Here is a 14,993-nt window from a genome sequence, read left to right on the forward strand (position 1 = left end):
AAAAAGATATTTCATGCAAACAACAACCAGAAAAAAGCAGGAGTAGCTATATTAATATCAGACAAATTAGACTACAAATGTAAAACAATTAAAAGAGACAAAGAAGAACACTGTATATTAATAAAAGCATCAACTCATCAAGAAAACTTTTCAATCATAAATATTTATGCACCAAGTCAGAGTACCCTTAAATACATGAGGCAAACACTGACAACACTGAAGGGAGAACTAGATACCTCTTCAATAATAGTTGGAGACTTCAATACACTGCTCTCATCAATGGATAGAACATCTAGACAGAGAATCAATAGGGAAAAAGAGATGTTGACTTACATGATAAATGAACTAGACTTGACAGACATTTATAGAACACTACACCCCACAACAGCAGGACACACATTTTTTTCAAGTGCTCATGGATCATTCTCTAGGAGAGACCACATGTTGGGTCACAAAGCAAGTCTCAAAAAATTTAAAAATATCGATATTATACAAAACACTTTCTCAGATCATAATGGAATGAAGTTGGAATTCAGTAACAGGCAGAAGGCCAGAAAATTCACAAATATTTGGAGGCTAAACAACACACTCTTAGACAACCAGTGGATAAAGGAATAAATTACAAGAGAAAGTAAATACCTCAAGACGAATGACAATGAAAACACAACATATCAAAACTTATGGCATGCAGCAAAGGCAGTGCTGAATGGGAAATTTATTTCCCTAAAAGCCTATATTAAAAGAGAAGAGCAAAAATTGAGGAATTAACTAGAGAAACTAGAGAAAGAACAGCAAACCAACCCCAAAGCAAAAAGAAGGGAAGAAATAACAAAGATTAGAGCAGAAATAAATGAAATTGAGGATAGGAAAACAAGAGAGCATCAACAAAACCAGAAGTTGGTTCTTTAAGAAAATCAATAAAATCGATGGACCCTTAGCTAGGCTAACAAAAAGAGAGAGAGAGAGAGTGGTTGCAAATAAATACAATCAGAAATGGAAAAGGGGACATAACTACTGACCCCACAGAAATAAAGGAGATAATGATAAGATACTACGAGCAACTATATGCTAATAAACTAGACAACTCAGATGAAATAGACAACTTCCTAGAAACACATGAAGAACCAACACTGACACGAAGGGAAACAGACGAGTCAACAAACCAATCACATGTAAAGAGACTGAGTCAGTCATCAAAAAGCTCCCACAAAAAAAAAAAAAAAAAAAAAAAAAAAAAAAAAAAGCCCAAATCCAGCAAGACAAAGAAATAAAAGGCATCTAGATTGGAAAGGAAGAAGTAAAACTGTCATTATTTGCAGATGGTATGATCTTATATCTGGAAAACCCTGAGAAATCAACAGTACCGCTACTGGAGCTAATAAAGAAATTAAGCAAAGTAGGAAGATACAAGATTAACGCACATAATTCAGTAATGTTTCTATACACTAGAAATGAAAGAAGTGAAGAGACACTCAAGAAAAAAATACCATTTTCAATAGCAACTAAAAAAATCAAGTACCTAGAAATAAACTTAACCAAAGATGTAAAAGACCTATACAAAGAAAACTACAGAACTCTACTAAAAGAAACAGAAAGGGACCCTACATATTCCATGTTCATGAATAGGAAAGCTAAATGTCATTAAGATGTCAATTCTACCCAAAGTCACCTAGAGAGTCAAAGCTATCCCAATAAAAATTCCAACAACCTACTTTGCAGACTTGGAAAAGCTAGTTATCAAATTCATTTGGAAAGAGGAGATGCCTCAAATTGCTAAAAACACTCTAAAAAAGAAAAATGAAGTGGTAGGACTTAGACTCCCTGACTTTGAAGCTTATTATAAAGCCACAGTAGTCAAAACAGCATGGTACTGGCACAAAGATAGATATATCAATCAATGGAATTGAATTGAGAATTCGGAGATAGACCCCCAGATCTACAGCCGACTGGTCTCTGATAAGGCCCCCAAAGTCAATGAACTGGGACATAACAGTCTTTTCAACAAATGGGGCTGGGAGAGTCGGATATCCAAATCCAAAAGAATAAAAGAGGACCCCTACCTCACACCCTACACAAAATTAACTCAAAGTGAATCAAAGACCTCAATATAAAAGACAGTACCATAAAATTCCTAGAAGATAACACAGGGAGACATCTTTAAGACCTTGTATTAGGAGGTCACTTCCTAGACCTTACACCCAAAGCACAAGCAACAAAGGAAAAAATAGATAAACAGGAATTCCTCAAGCTTAGAAGTTTCTGTACCTCAAAGGAATTTGTCAAAAAGGTGAAGAAGCAGCCAATTCAACAGAAGAAAATTTTTGGAAACCATGTATCCGACAAAAGACTGATATCTTACATATATATATATATATAGAAATCCTACAACTCAATGACAATAGTAGTTAGCCCAATTACAAAATGGCCAAAAGATATGAAGAGGCAGTTCTCTGAAGAGGAAATAGAAATGGCCAAGAAACACATGAAAAAATGTTCAGCTTCACTAGCCATTAGAGAGATGCAAATTAAGACTACAAAGAGATACCATCTCACACCAATTAGAATGGCTGCCATTAAACAAACAGGAAAGTACAAATGCTGGAGAGGATGTGGAGAAATTGGAACTCTTACTCATTGTTGGAGAGACTGTATAATGGTTCGGCCACTCTGGAAGATAGTCTGGCAGTTCCTTAGAAAAGCAGATACAGGAGGATCTAAGATGGCGGCATAGAGAGGGGTGGAAGCTAAGTAGTCCCCCTGGAACAACTAAAAAATACTAGAACAACTAGTAAATAATCCAGAATACCTGAAGGGACAAACATGACCGTCCATTCATCATACACCAATCTGAATTGGGAGGAATGCCCAAGATCACAGCATAAAATCTGTAAGTAAAAACTGTGGATCCAAATCAGGAGACCCCTCTCCCACAGCCCGAGCTACAAAGCCTCGTGGTGCCAGAGAGAAGCTTTCTCCCAGCAAGCAAATACAGCTCAGCTGAGCTCCAACTGGGGTTTTAATTAGCGGGTGTGAACTGCTCACTACAAGGTACGAATCCCCAACAAGTAGACAGAGGCTTTGGGTGACGACTGACCTTGGAGAGCTGGAGGGTCGCCTTGGACTAGCTCTGTTCCTTTTTCGACTCAGTGGAGAAAGCCTTAGCCATTTTCAGTTCCCAGTTCTGTGACCCAGACAAGGGTATAGCACAGGCAGAGAGAGACCACTGAAATGCTAAGAGGAAAGGGGTGGGGCCCAGCTCTACTACTTGCCTTTCATTCAGAACTTACACCAGTCAAGAATTATAGGCTAATAGGCACCACCTGCTAGGCAGAAAAACACAGTGACCAGAGGCATCAGAGCATGTACTAATTTTCTAAGACACACCCTCAGGGAAATCGGATACTGAATATTTCTTCCTTCTGGGACCTTAGCCCATTCTGGTCTGGGGAGGCCTGACTGGGGAAACCAAGGAAACCATGCCTAGACAACAGAAAACTACAACCTACACCAAGAAAAATAAGGTTATGGCCTGGTCAGGAGAACAAATTTGCACTTCAACTGTGATGCAGGAATTGAAACAACTAATAATGAGTGAATTCAAAAAGTTTAGGGAAGATACAGCAAAAGAGATGAACCATATAATGAAAACACAGGACGTACATAAGGTAGAAATTGAAAGTTCAAAAAACCAACTGGCGGAATCTATGGAAATGAAAACACAACACAAGAGATGAAAGACACACTGGAAACATACAATAGCAGATCTCAAGAGGCAGAAAAAACACTCAGGAAGTGGAGAACAAGGCATTTGAAAGCCTACACAAAAAAGAACAGAGAAAAGAATGGAAAAATACGAGCATCGTCTCCGGGAACTTAAAGACAAAACGAAAAGCAAGAATTTACATGTCATTCGTGTCCCAGAAGGAGAAGAGAAGGGAAAACGGGCAGAAGCAATAACAGAGGAAATGATCAATGAAAATTTCCCATCTCTTAAGAAAGACATAAAATTACGGATCCAAGAAGCACAGCGTACCCCAAATAGAATAGATCTGAATAGGCCTATGCCAAAACACTTAATAATCAGATTATCAAACATCAAAGATAAAGAGAGAATCCTGAAAGCAGCAAGAGAGAAACGATCTATCATATACAAAGGAAGCTTGATAAGACTATGTGTGGGTTTCTCAAAAGAAACCATGGAGGCAAGAAGAAAGTGGGGTGATATATTTAAGATACTGAAAGAGAAAAACCACCAACCAAGAATCCTATATCCGGCAAAACTGTCCCTCAAATATGAGGGAGAGCTTAAAATATTCTCTAACAAACAGACAATGACCGAGTTTGTGAACAAGAAACCTGCTCTACAGGAAACACTAAAGGAAGCACTGCAGACAGAAAGGAAAAGACAGGAGTGAGAGGTTTGGAAAACAATTTTGGGAGACAGTAGCACAGCAATGTAAGTACACTGAACAAAGATGACTGTGAATATGGTTGAAAGAGGAAGGCTGGGATCATGTGGGACAACAGAACAAAAGACGAACGATAAAGAGTAGGACTGTGTAACTCGGAAACCTAGGATGCGCAACGATTGTAATAAAAGGTACAAATATGTTTTTACATGAGGTAGAACAAATGAATGTCAACATTGCAAGGTGTTAAAAATAGGGTGGGATTGGGGGGAAAATACAATCAATGCAAACTAGAGGCTAGAATTAATAGAAACATTGTACTATACTTCCTTTAATGTAACGAAAGCAATATACCAAAGCTAAATGCATATGGGGGGGTGGGGAATAGGGGAAGGGTATGGGACTCCAGGCATTGGTGATGTTGTCTGACTCCTTATTCTACTTTAGGTTAATGCTATCTTTCCTTTTGTCACCTTCTAGCTATCAAGTTTTTTTCTTTGTTTGTTTGTTTTTCTCTCTTTCTCTTGCCTTTTTCTTTTGCCTCTCTGCCTTCTTTGACTCTTCCTCTGTCTTTGTGGAAGAAATGTCCTTATATAGAGAGTGGCAGTGGTGCTCAATACATAAATATGTGACTATACGGGGAACCAACGATTGTTTACTTAGGACGGCGTGTATAGTGTTTGAACAAAACCATCTTAAAAGAAATGGGTTGATGAAGAAAACTTGAGGGCACTATATTGAGTGAAATAAGAAAGATACATAAAGGCTAATACTGCAGGGTCTCACTGATATGAACTAATTATAATATGTAACTCATAGACATGAAATATAAGTTACCAGAATATAGAATGAGGTTAAAGAATGGGGAGCAGTTGCTTGTTATGAGCAGAATGTTCAAATAGGGTGAACTTAAAATATTTGGAAATGGACAGGGGTGATGGTAGCATGTAATGAGAATAACTAACAGTGCTAAAAGGTGTGTGAAGGTGGTGGAAAGGGTAAGCTCAGAGTCACGCATGTCACCAGAAGGAAAGCTGGAGGTTAAAAGATGGGAATGTATAGAACAGTGACTTTTGTGGTGGACAATGTCCATGTTTAACTATAGAAATATAAGAAATCTCTCTCAGGAACTAGAACAAATGTATGTCACTATAACTAGACGTTAATAATAGAGAGGCATATAGGGAAAAAATATATACCTATTGCAAACTACATATTACAGTTAGTAGTATTTTAACATTCTTTCATCAACAATAACAAATGTACTATACCAAAGCTATGAATCAATAATGGGGGGGCGTGGTTAGGGGTATGGGAGGATGTGAGTTTTCTTTTTTTGCCTTTGTTTCTTTTCTGGAGTTGTGAAAATGTTCTAAAAATTGAAAAAAAATAATTGTGTTGATGGATGCACAGCTGTATGGTGGTGCCATGGGGAAATGATTGTACACTTTGGATCTTTGGAGAGTTGTATGTTATCTGAACAATCTCAATTAAAAAAAAAATTAAAACAAAATAAAACAAAAAAAAAACTAGATACAGAGTTACCCTTCGAGCCCGCAATTGCACTTCTTGGTATATACCCGGAAGATCTGAAAGCAGTGACGCGAATAGATATCTGCACGCCAATGTTCACAGTAGCATTATTCACAATTGCCAAGAGATGGAAACAACCCAAATATCCTTCAACAGATGAGTGGATAATTAAAATGTGGTATATACACACAATGGAATACTATGCAGCTGTAAGAAGGAACGATGTCGTGAAACATATGACAACTTGGATGAACCTTGAAGACACAATGCTGAGCAAAATAAGCCAGGCACAAAAAGGGGAAGTATTATATGCTATCAATAATGAGAATACTGCTGGGCGAAAATGCAGGGGTGTTGGGCTTCCCCACCTCAATGGTTGCTAATGTGCTCACAGACATTGGGGACTGGTGATTTGATGGGCTGAGCCCTCAATCACGGGACTTGCCCTTGGGAAAACTGTTACTGCAAAGGAGAGGCCAGGCCTGCTTATAATTTTATCTAAGTGTCTCCTCCTGAATGCCTCTTTGTTGCTCAGATGTGGCCCTCTCTCTCTAGCTAAGCCAACTTGGCAGATGAAAATCACTGCCCTCCTCCCTACATGGGATCTGACACCCAGGGGTGTAAATACCCCTGGCAATGTGGAACATGACTCCCAGGGAAGAATCTGGACCTGGCATCGTGGGATGAAGAACATCTTCTTGACCAAATGGGGGATGTGAAATGAAATGAAATGTTTCAGTGGCTGAGAGATTCCAAAAGCAGCCGAGCGATCACTCTGGTGGGCACTCTTATGCACAATAGGGACAACCCTTTTCAGGTTCTAATGAATTGGAACAGCTAGCAGTAAATACCTGTAACTATCAAACTACAACCTAGAACCCTTGAATCTTGAAGACGATTGTATAAAAATGTAGCTTATGAGAGGTGACAATGTAATTGGGAAAGCCATGTGGATCACACTCCCCTTTGTCCAGTGTATGGATGGATAAGGAGAAAAATGGGGGCAAAAAAAAAAGCACCACTGTTCTTTTTTACTTTAACTTCTTTTTCACTTTAATTTTTATTCTTATTACTTTTGTGTGTGGTAATGAAAATGTTCAAAAATTACTTTTGGTGATGGATGCACAACTATATGGTGGTACTATGAACAACATTGTTCACTTTGTATAACTGCATGGTATGTAAATATATCTCAATAAAATTGAATTATTAATAAAAAAAAATTTTAAAGGTGTAAAATGACTTCTTCAGAAGTCCAGACTATAGAAGCTTGTAATTTAAAATAAACATATGGAAAAAAGAAAAGAGGATTAAAAAAGAAAAAAAAAAAAAGAAAAAAAGAAAAGCCCAGGACCAGATGGCTTCAGATGTGAATTCTACCAAGCATTCAAGAAAGAATTAGTACCAATCCTGCTCAATTCTTCAAAAAAATTAAAGAGAAGGGAAAGCTACCTAACTCATTCTATGAAGCCAACATCACCCTAATACCAAAGTCAGACAAAGATACTAAAAAAAAAAGAAAATTATAGCCCAATCTCTTTAATGAAGATAGCTGCAAAAATCCTCAACAAAATACTTGCAAATCGAATCCAGCAGCACATTGAAAAAATAATACACCACGACCAGGTGGGATTTATTCTGGGTATGCAAGGCTGGTTCAACACAAGATAAATTAATGCAACACAACACATCAATAAATCAAATCAGAAGAACCACATGACCATCTCAATTGCTACAGAAAAGGCATCTGACAAAATTCAACATCCTTTCTTGATGAAACCACTTCAAATGATAGGAACAGAAGGGAACTTTCTCAGTATGATAAAGGCAATACAAGAAAAACCCATAGCTAACATCATACTCAGCACTGTTCTGGGAGTTCTACCTAAAGCAATTAGGCAAGAAAAAGGAATAAAAGGCATCCAAATTGGAGAGGAGAAGTAGAACTTTCACTGTTTGCAGATGACATGATCCTGTATGTAGAAAATCCAGAAAAATCTATAGCAAAGCTACTAGAGCTAAGCAATGAATACAGCAAAGTGGCAGGCTACAAGATCAACATGCAAAAATCAGTAGTGTCCTATATACAAGTAATGTGCAACAGGAGGAAGAAATTAAAAAAAAAAAAAAAAACAAAATTCCATTTACAATAGCGACCAAGGCCACAAAAGACCAATACGGAGAAAACTACAAGGAACTGCAAAAGAAATCAAACAGGACCTTAAAAATGGAAGAACATATCATGTTCATGAACTGGAAGACTAAATATAGTTAAGATGTCAATTCTACCTAAACTAATTTATAGATTCAATGTAATACCAATTAAAATCCCAACAACATACTTTCCAGAAATAGAAAAACCAATAAGCAAATTTATTTGGACTGGCAAGGTGCCCCAAATAGCCAAAAATATCTTGAGAAAGAGGAACAAAGTGGGAGGTCTCACACTACCTAACTTTGAAACATATTACAAAGCAACAGTGGTCAAAACAGCATGGTACTGACATAAAAATAGATATACCAACCAATGGAAATGAATTGAGTGTTCAGAAATAGACCCTCTCATCTACAGACAATTGACCTTTGTAAGGCAGTCAAGCCAACACAACTGGGCCAGAGCAGCCTCTTCAATAACCAGTGTTCAGAGAACTGGATATCCACTTCCAAAAGAATGAAAGAGGATTCCTCTCTGATACATAATACAAAAATTAACTCAAAATGGATCAAATACCTAAACATTAGTGCTAAGACAATAAGGCTTTTAGAAGAAAATGTAGAGAAGTATCGTAAAGATCTTGTGATAGGAGATGGTTTCCTAGACCTTACACCCAAAGCACAAGTAATCAAAGAAGAAATAGATAAATGGGATCTCCTCAAAATTAAACACTTTTGTACATCAAAGGACTTTTTCAGAAATGTAAAAAGGCAGCCTATGCAATGGGAGACAATATTTGGAAACAAAGTATCAGATAAGGGTTTAATATCCAGAATATATAAAAAGATCCTACAACTCAACAACAAAGAGATAAATAACCCAATTTAAAAATGGGCAAAAGACATGGATAGGACACTTTTTCTGAAGAGGAAAAACAAATGGCTCAAAAACATATGAAAAGATGCTCAAGTTCACTGGTTAATAGGGAAATGTAAATCAAAACCACAATGAGATATCATCTCACACCTACCAGAATGGCCATTATCCAAAAAACAGAAAATTACAAGTGCTGGAGAGGATGGAGAAAGAGGCACACTTATTTACTGTTGGTGGGAATGAAGAATGGTGCAGCCACTCTTGAAAGCAGTGTGGCGATTCCTCAGGAAAGTAAGTATAAAACTGCCATATGATCCAGAAATTTCATTACTAGGTAAATACTCAGAGGAACTGAAAGCTAAGACACGAACAGACATTTGTAAACCCATGTTTATAGTGGTTATTATTCACAATTGCCAAGAGATGGAAACAGCCCAAACATCCATCAACAGACGAGTGTATAAAAAAACTGTGGTATATACACACGATGGAATATTAAGCAGCTGTAAGAAAGAACAAAGTCACAGAACATATAATAACGTGGATGAACCTTGAGGACATTATGTTTAGTGAAGTTAGCCAGAAACAAAAGGACAAATACTGTATGGTCTCACTAATATGAACTAACATTAATGAGCAAACTTTGAGAGTTAAAAGCTGAGAACACAGGTTATCAGGAGATAGAGAGAAGGCAGAGATCAGGCACTTGATGCTGAAGGAGTATAGAATGTTCAACAGGATTGATTGTATAGATCCAGAAATAGATAGCAAAATATTGTGTGATGGTAGCACAATATTGTAAGTACACTGATCAAAGATGTCTGTGAGCATAGCTGAAAGAGGAAGGCTAAGGGCATGTATGATGCCAGAAGGAAAGACAGACGATAAAGACTGGGACTGTAAAACATAGCGAAACCTAGAGTGATCAATGATGGTGACTAAACGTACAAACGTAAAAATATTTTTACATGTGAGAGAACAAATGAATGACAACCTTGCAAGGTATTGAAAAGGGGATGGTATTGGGGAAAACATATAATCAATGCAAACTGGAGTCTATGGTTACCAATAACATTGTAATATGTTTCTGTTAAATGTAACAAAGGCAATATGCCAAAGCTAAATGTCTATGAGAGGGGGATACAAGGGAGGGATATAGGTTTCCTGGTAGTGGTGTTGTTGTCTGACCTTATTACTGTATTGTATTTTAATTTTTTAATCTTTTTTATTCTTTTTTTTTTTTTTCTTTTTTTTGAGTAATGAATATGTTCAAGTGCTGACTGTGGTGATGAAAGCACAACTATATGATGATACTGATTGTACAGTGTGGATGATTGTATGGTATATGAATATATCTATATAAAATTTCAGGGAAAAATATAAACAGAGGGATACAAGTGCTGGAGAAAACATGGAGAGAGGGATGTACCTATTTACTGTTGGTAAGGAAGTAGAATGGAGGCCAGCGTGGTGGTTCCACAAGAAGCTAAGCATGTCGGTGCCATAAGGTCCTGTAATTTCATTATGGGGTATGTACTTGGAAGATCTGAGAGCAGGGACACAAATGGACATTTGCATACTGGTGTTTATGGCAGCAGTATTCACGATTTGCAATGGATAGAGGTAGCCTAAGAGTGTATCGACTGATGAAGAGAATGGTGAACTACAGTGTATGCATAGAATAGAATACTGAGCAACTGCAAAAAGGAACGAAGCTGTGAGACATGCAACTAGGTGAATGGATCCTGAGGACAGCATTTTGAGTGAGGTTACACCAGAAACCAAAAGACAAACATTATAATGCCTCACTAATATGGACTAACTACCATGTGTAAATTCTGAGAAGTTAATCTTGAGCACAGCTTATCAGGGTCCCTAGATTGTAAGCCCTTACAGCAGTCACATCTACTCCTGAGTTGTTACGGTTATCTCTAAATTCTGAGACGCTGAGTTCTTTGTGTCTAACCTGGTCAGTCTCTGTGTTTTAAAATTTTGACTTCTATGTGAGACCAAGGGAAGAGATGTTTATTTGGTGCAGGATCTACACTTTCTGCAGCACACTAAATAATTTAACTTGAATGGTCAGTTTATTCAAACACCATAATTACACAGAACTTTGACTAGGAAGTGAGATCTGGTAGGTTTGCACAGGTTAGTGAGAAATCCTGATACATCCCAAGTAATTTGGGTAGAAAATAAAAATATATTTGCAGGGCCCCCTTGAGGAAATGGGGGAAAATGCAGAAACGTTGGACTTCCCCACCTGGGTTATTACTGATAGTCTCACAAACACTGAAGACTAAAAATTTAATAGGTCAAGCCCTCAAACCCGGGGCTTGCCCTTATGAAGCTTGTTCCTGCAAAGGAGAGGCTAAGCCTACTTATAATTATGCCTAAGAGTCTCCCCCAGAGAACCTTTCTGTGCTCATACGTGGCCTGTCTCTAAGCCCACTTGACAGGTGAACTCGCTGCCCTCCCCCCTACATGGGACATGACTCCCAAGGGGTGTAAATCCCCCTGGCAACGTGGGACATGACTCCTGGGGATAAGCCTGGACCTGGCATTGTGGGATTGAGAAAATCTTCTTGACCAAAAGGTGGAAGTGAAATGAAACAAAATTAAGTTTCTGTGGCTGAGAGATTTCAAATGGAGTCAAGAGGTCACTCTGGAGGGCATTCTTATATATTATATAGATATCCCTTTTTAGTTTTTAGTGTATTGGAATAACTAGAAGGAAATACCTGAAACCGTGGAAATGCAACCCAGTAGCCTTGATTCTTGAAGACGATCGCATAACTATGTAGCTTACATTGTGTGACTGTGTGATTGTGAAAACCTTGTGGCTCACAATCCCTTTATCCAGTGTATGGAGAGATGTGTAGAAAAACAGGGACAAAAACTAAATGAAAAATAGGGTGGGATGGGGAGGATGGAATGCTTTGGGCATTCCTGTTTACTTTTATTTTTATTCTTCTTTTTATTCTTTTTTGGAGTAAGGAAAATGTTCAAAAATTGATTGGGGTGATGAATGCACAACTGTATGATGGTACTGTGAAGAGCTGGTTGTACATCATGGATGACTGTATCATATGTGAATATATCTCAATAAAACTGACTTTAAAATTTAAAAAAAAGAGGAAGAAATACATCTAAAACCAAGACACATACTCCAAACTATTTCTAAAAATTATACCTGTACTTCTTTTTCTGAAGCTGCCAGATCATAGTTTCAGATAGCTCAGTGGCATAGATTTCTTCAAAATGTGGGCTCATGATTTTTGTGACTTCTCCATCTCCAGCACCTAAATCAAGAAGTCTATGGGTTTTCCAGTCTGGATTAATTTTAAGCAGTCTCTGAAATTGATCTGGTGAAAACACAAACATTGAGCCTCTTCCTAGCAACCTGAAAAAAAAAGAAAGAAAAAAGGACAAAAATGCAGGATTCTATACAAATTAACCCCACCACCACCACTGCACACACACACCTACAAAGTACGTGTAGTGATTCAGCACAAATAGTCTTTTAAACTTATAAAAGTTGTATTAATGATTAAAAAGCAAAGCTAGTAACATAAGAAAACACCTCCAAATATCAAGTGTCCTTGGGGTTGCAAAATAATACCCCAAAAGGAATCGGGGGAGGAGGGGAACTGAAGGCAGAAAGGGAAAAGGATGAGAGGAGAGCAGAAAAGAAGAAGAAATACGTAAGAAATTGAAAGATGAATGTGAAGGCAGAAGAATTTAAGTTAAACTAGGAAAGAAAGGTAGAAGGTGTAATAGAAAACATGTTTATCAGTAAAAAGAGAAGATAGGCCAACAGAAGCCAGCCACAATAGAACACCAAGCAAAGAAATCAAATAGAAAACAAAGCCATTTAGAATATTAAACTAAACAAAGGGTGAAAAAAACAGCTTTAATATATTAAATTTTTAAGAGAAACTACAGAAAAGATTAAAACAGTGGTCCTTAAGATATCAGTTAATTTGCATTTAAGAGGTAGATTCATACTTGTTTAATTTGTTGCAGTCTATATCTTACACAATTGGCTGGGTCCTATTATTTCTAAAGATCCTAAAAAACAATCAAAACCACAGCAATGCCTTTGAAACAAAGAGATTGAGAGGAGTTAAAATGGGGATCAAAGAGAACCCTCAGAAAAGCTGCTATAACTCAATCCAAGTCTCATGGAAGCTGGCAGCGTCCTCTTGGAAAATAAAATGTCCTCCCTATATAGAACTTGTGTTCTAGCTCTCAAATCCTAATTTGTCTAGAGCAATGATTCTCAAACTTCTTTTAAGCATCAGAACCTTTTCAGTAAGTGAATGGAATTCACAGACAATAAAAAAATGATAGAAGAAAAGCTGCTCTTGTTGAAATGAGGTTGTGCGCCCTGGACCCATTGCCAGCCCACTTCTAGGCCTTTCTCTGCAGCCTGGGGCACTCTCTCCTCAGACACTGAAAAACCGTTTGAAAACCTCTGGTCTAGGAAATGGCAGGGAAATCTATACTGTACTGCTACTTTCTGGAAATCACCAGAAGGTTCAATGCGCTTACTATATGGTAACCAGAAAGATGTGTGGAACACAGTGCTCAGGACAAGACCCCCTTCGGGAAAAAAATAACGATGGAGTTCATGAAGAGCTCCGATTCATGTAACAAACTCCCCCCTCTCCTTTTCCCCTTAAGGCCACAGGAAAGTTTAACCAATGCTAATGATACATTTACAGGAAAACATCTGCCCCACAGAAATGCTAAATGAGAGAGGGAAGGAGAACCCAGAGATTGTAAACATGGTGCTACCTGCGACAACATCTTTCCAGGGGAAACCAAAGCTCACCAAAGAAAGGGTGCTTTTATTTAATCCTCAATTTTCACATCTTCTAGTGGAAAAACAACCTGAAGAAAGCAAATCTGAGAAAATTTACTGAACTTACTGAAATACCTCTACAAAATTTGACTCAGGAGCCAGGAATCAGAGCAGGAAGAGATTAGAGGCAACATGTTGTGGGACATGCATGTTTCAAATGCTGATGCTGACTTGCTAAGGACCAAGAGTAAGTTACAAAATAGTGAGGGGACAAGACCAGAAAAGTTAGACTGCCTGCAATGTGTGGGATAGTCCCTCACAATGAAGAACTGTCCCACTCAAAGTACCAAGACACTTGATTCAGCCCAATATGAGGTTTCCATTAAATACATACCGTGGAAAGATACAGCTCTCTCACATGTCTTTAACTCCCAAAGTTAGTGATGTCCATATCTTTTTTTCAGTGTTTAATAGCCACCTTAGGTTCTATGGCCACAATCTAAGTTCTCTCTAGATTTAGAGTCTACAGTGAGGGTGTGCTTCTTCCTTATAAAATAAACTCTGAAAACAGGTATCAAGTCTCTCCTTACTTGGCTTTCTCCTTACTAGAATAAAGGAAGTCTGATTAGTACCTTAAGTTAATTAAAGAAGGTACCATAGTCATAATTTCTGTAAAAGACCGTCACTCACAGTAACACTACCATTGCCATGGATGGAAAGTATCAACTGGCTAAAAATAAGTTTTCAGCTGAGAATGGGCACAGAGCAAGAGGTGGTTATTGGGAGCTTGGGGGCTTTTCACAGGAGAGTGGGGAGGTGATTTAAAAAAAAAGCATAAGAATTATAAATAAGAGAAATCAAAGAGGTCTTATTCATTTCATTGCCTCTCTTTGACCCAATTGTGAAATTCCAGAGCCAGCAATTTTAACCAGGATCCAACAGGTTAGAGGCGGGAAGAAGTGGTTCAGAGTCTGAAATTCCCAAAATTATATGCAAAATGTTAAATGTACTTATTTTTGAGGAGAGGATTCCTACCTTTTATCACTTTCAAAGAGGTACAGAACTCCAAAAAGGATAAGAATCACTGCTACAGTGTCTTGTCTCTTTCCAAAGAAAGCATAAGTAGTATAGAAGAGAAATTCAATGCAGCCCATTTTAGGAACAAAATATCAGACTGAGTTGTATAAACCCAACCATCAATACAAAAACAGCA

General features: G+C 37.8%; 1 protein-coding gene across 4 annotated transcripts in view; it reads right to left on the reverse strand.

Moving 5' to 3' along the window:
• Positions 1-14,993, reverse strand: part of METTL9 (methyltransferase like 9) — a 58,600-nt gene that overhangs the window by 29,887 nt on the left and 13,720 nt on the right. For all 4 annotated transcript variants that reach the window (XM_037813499.1, XM_037813501.1, XM_037813500.1 and 1 more), the window contains exon 3: positions 12,167-12,376. In XM_037813499.1, the coding sequence (XP_037669427.1) occupies positions 12,167-12,376 (210 nt within the window). The remainder of the gene's footprint in view (positions 1-12,166; positions 12,377-14,993) is intronic.

The sequence above is a fragment of the Choloepus didactylus genome, chromosome 21 (genome assembly GCF_015220235.1).
Source record: "Choloepus didactylus isolate mChoDid1 chromosome 21, mChoDid1.pri, whole genome shotgun sequence".
NCBI lineage: Eukaryota > Metazoa > Chordata > Mammalia > Pilosa > Megalonychidae > Choloepus > Choloepus didactylus.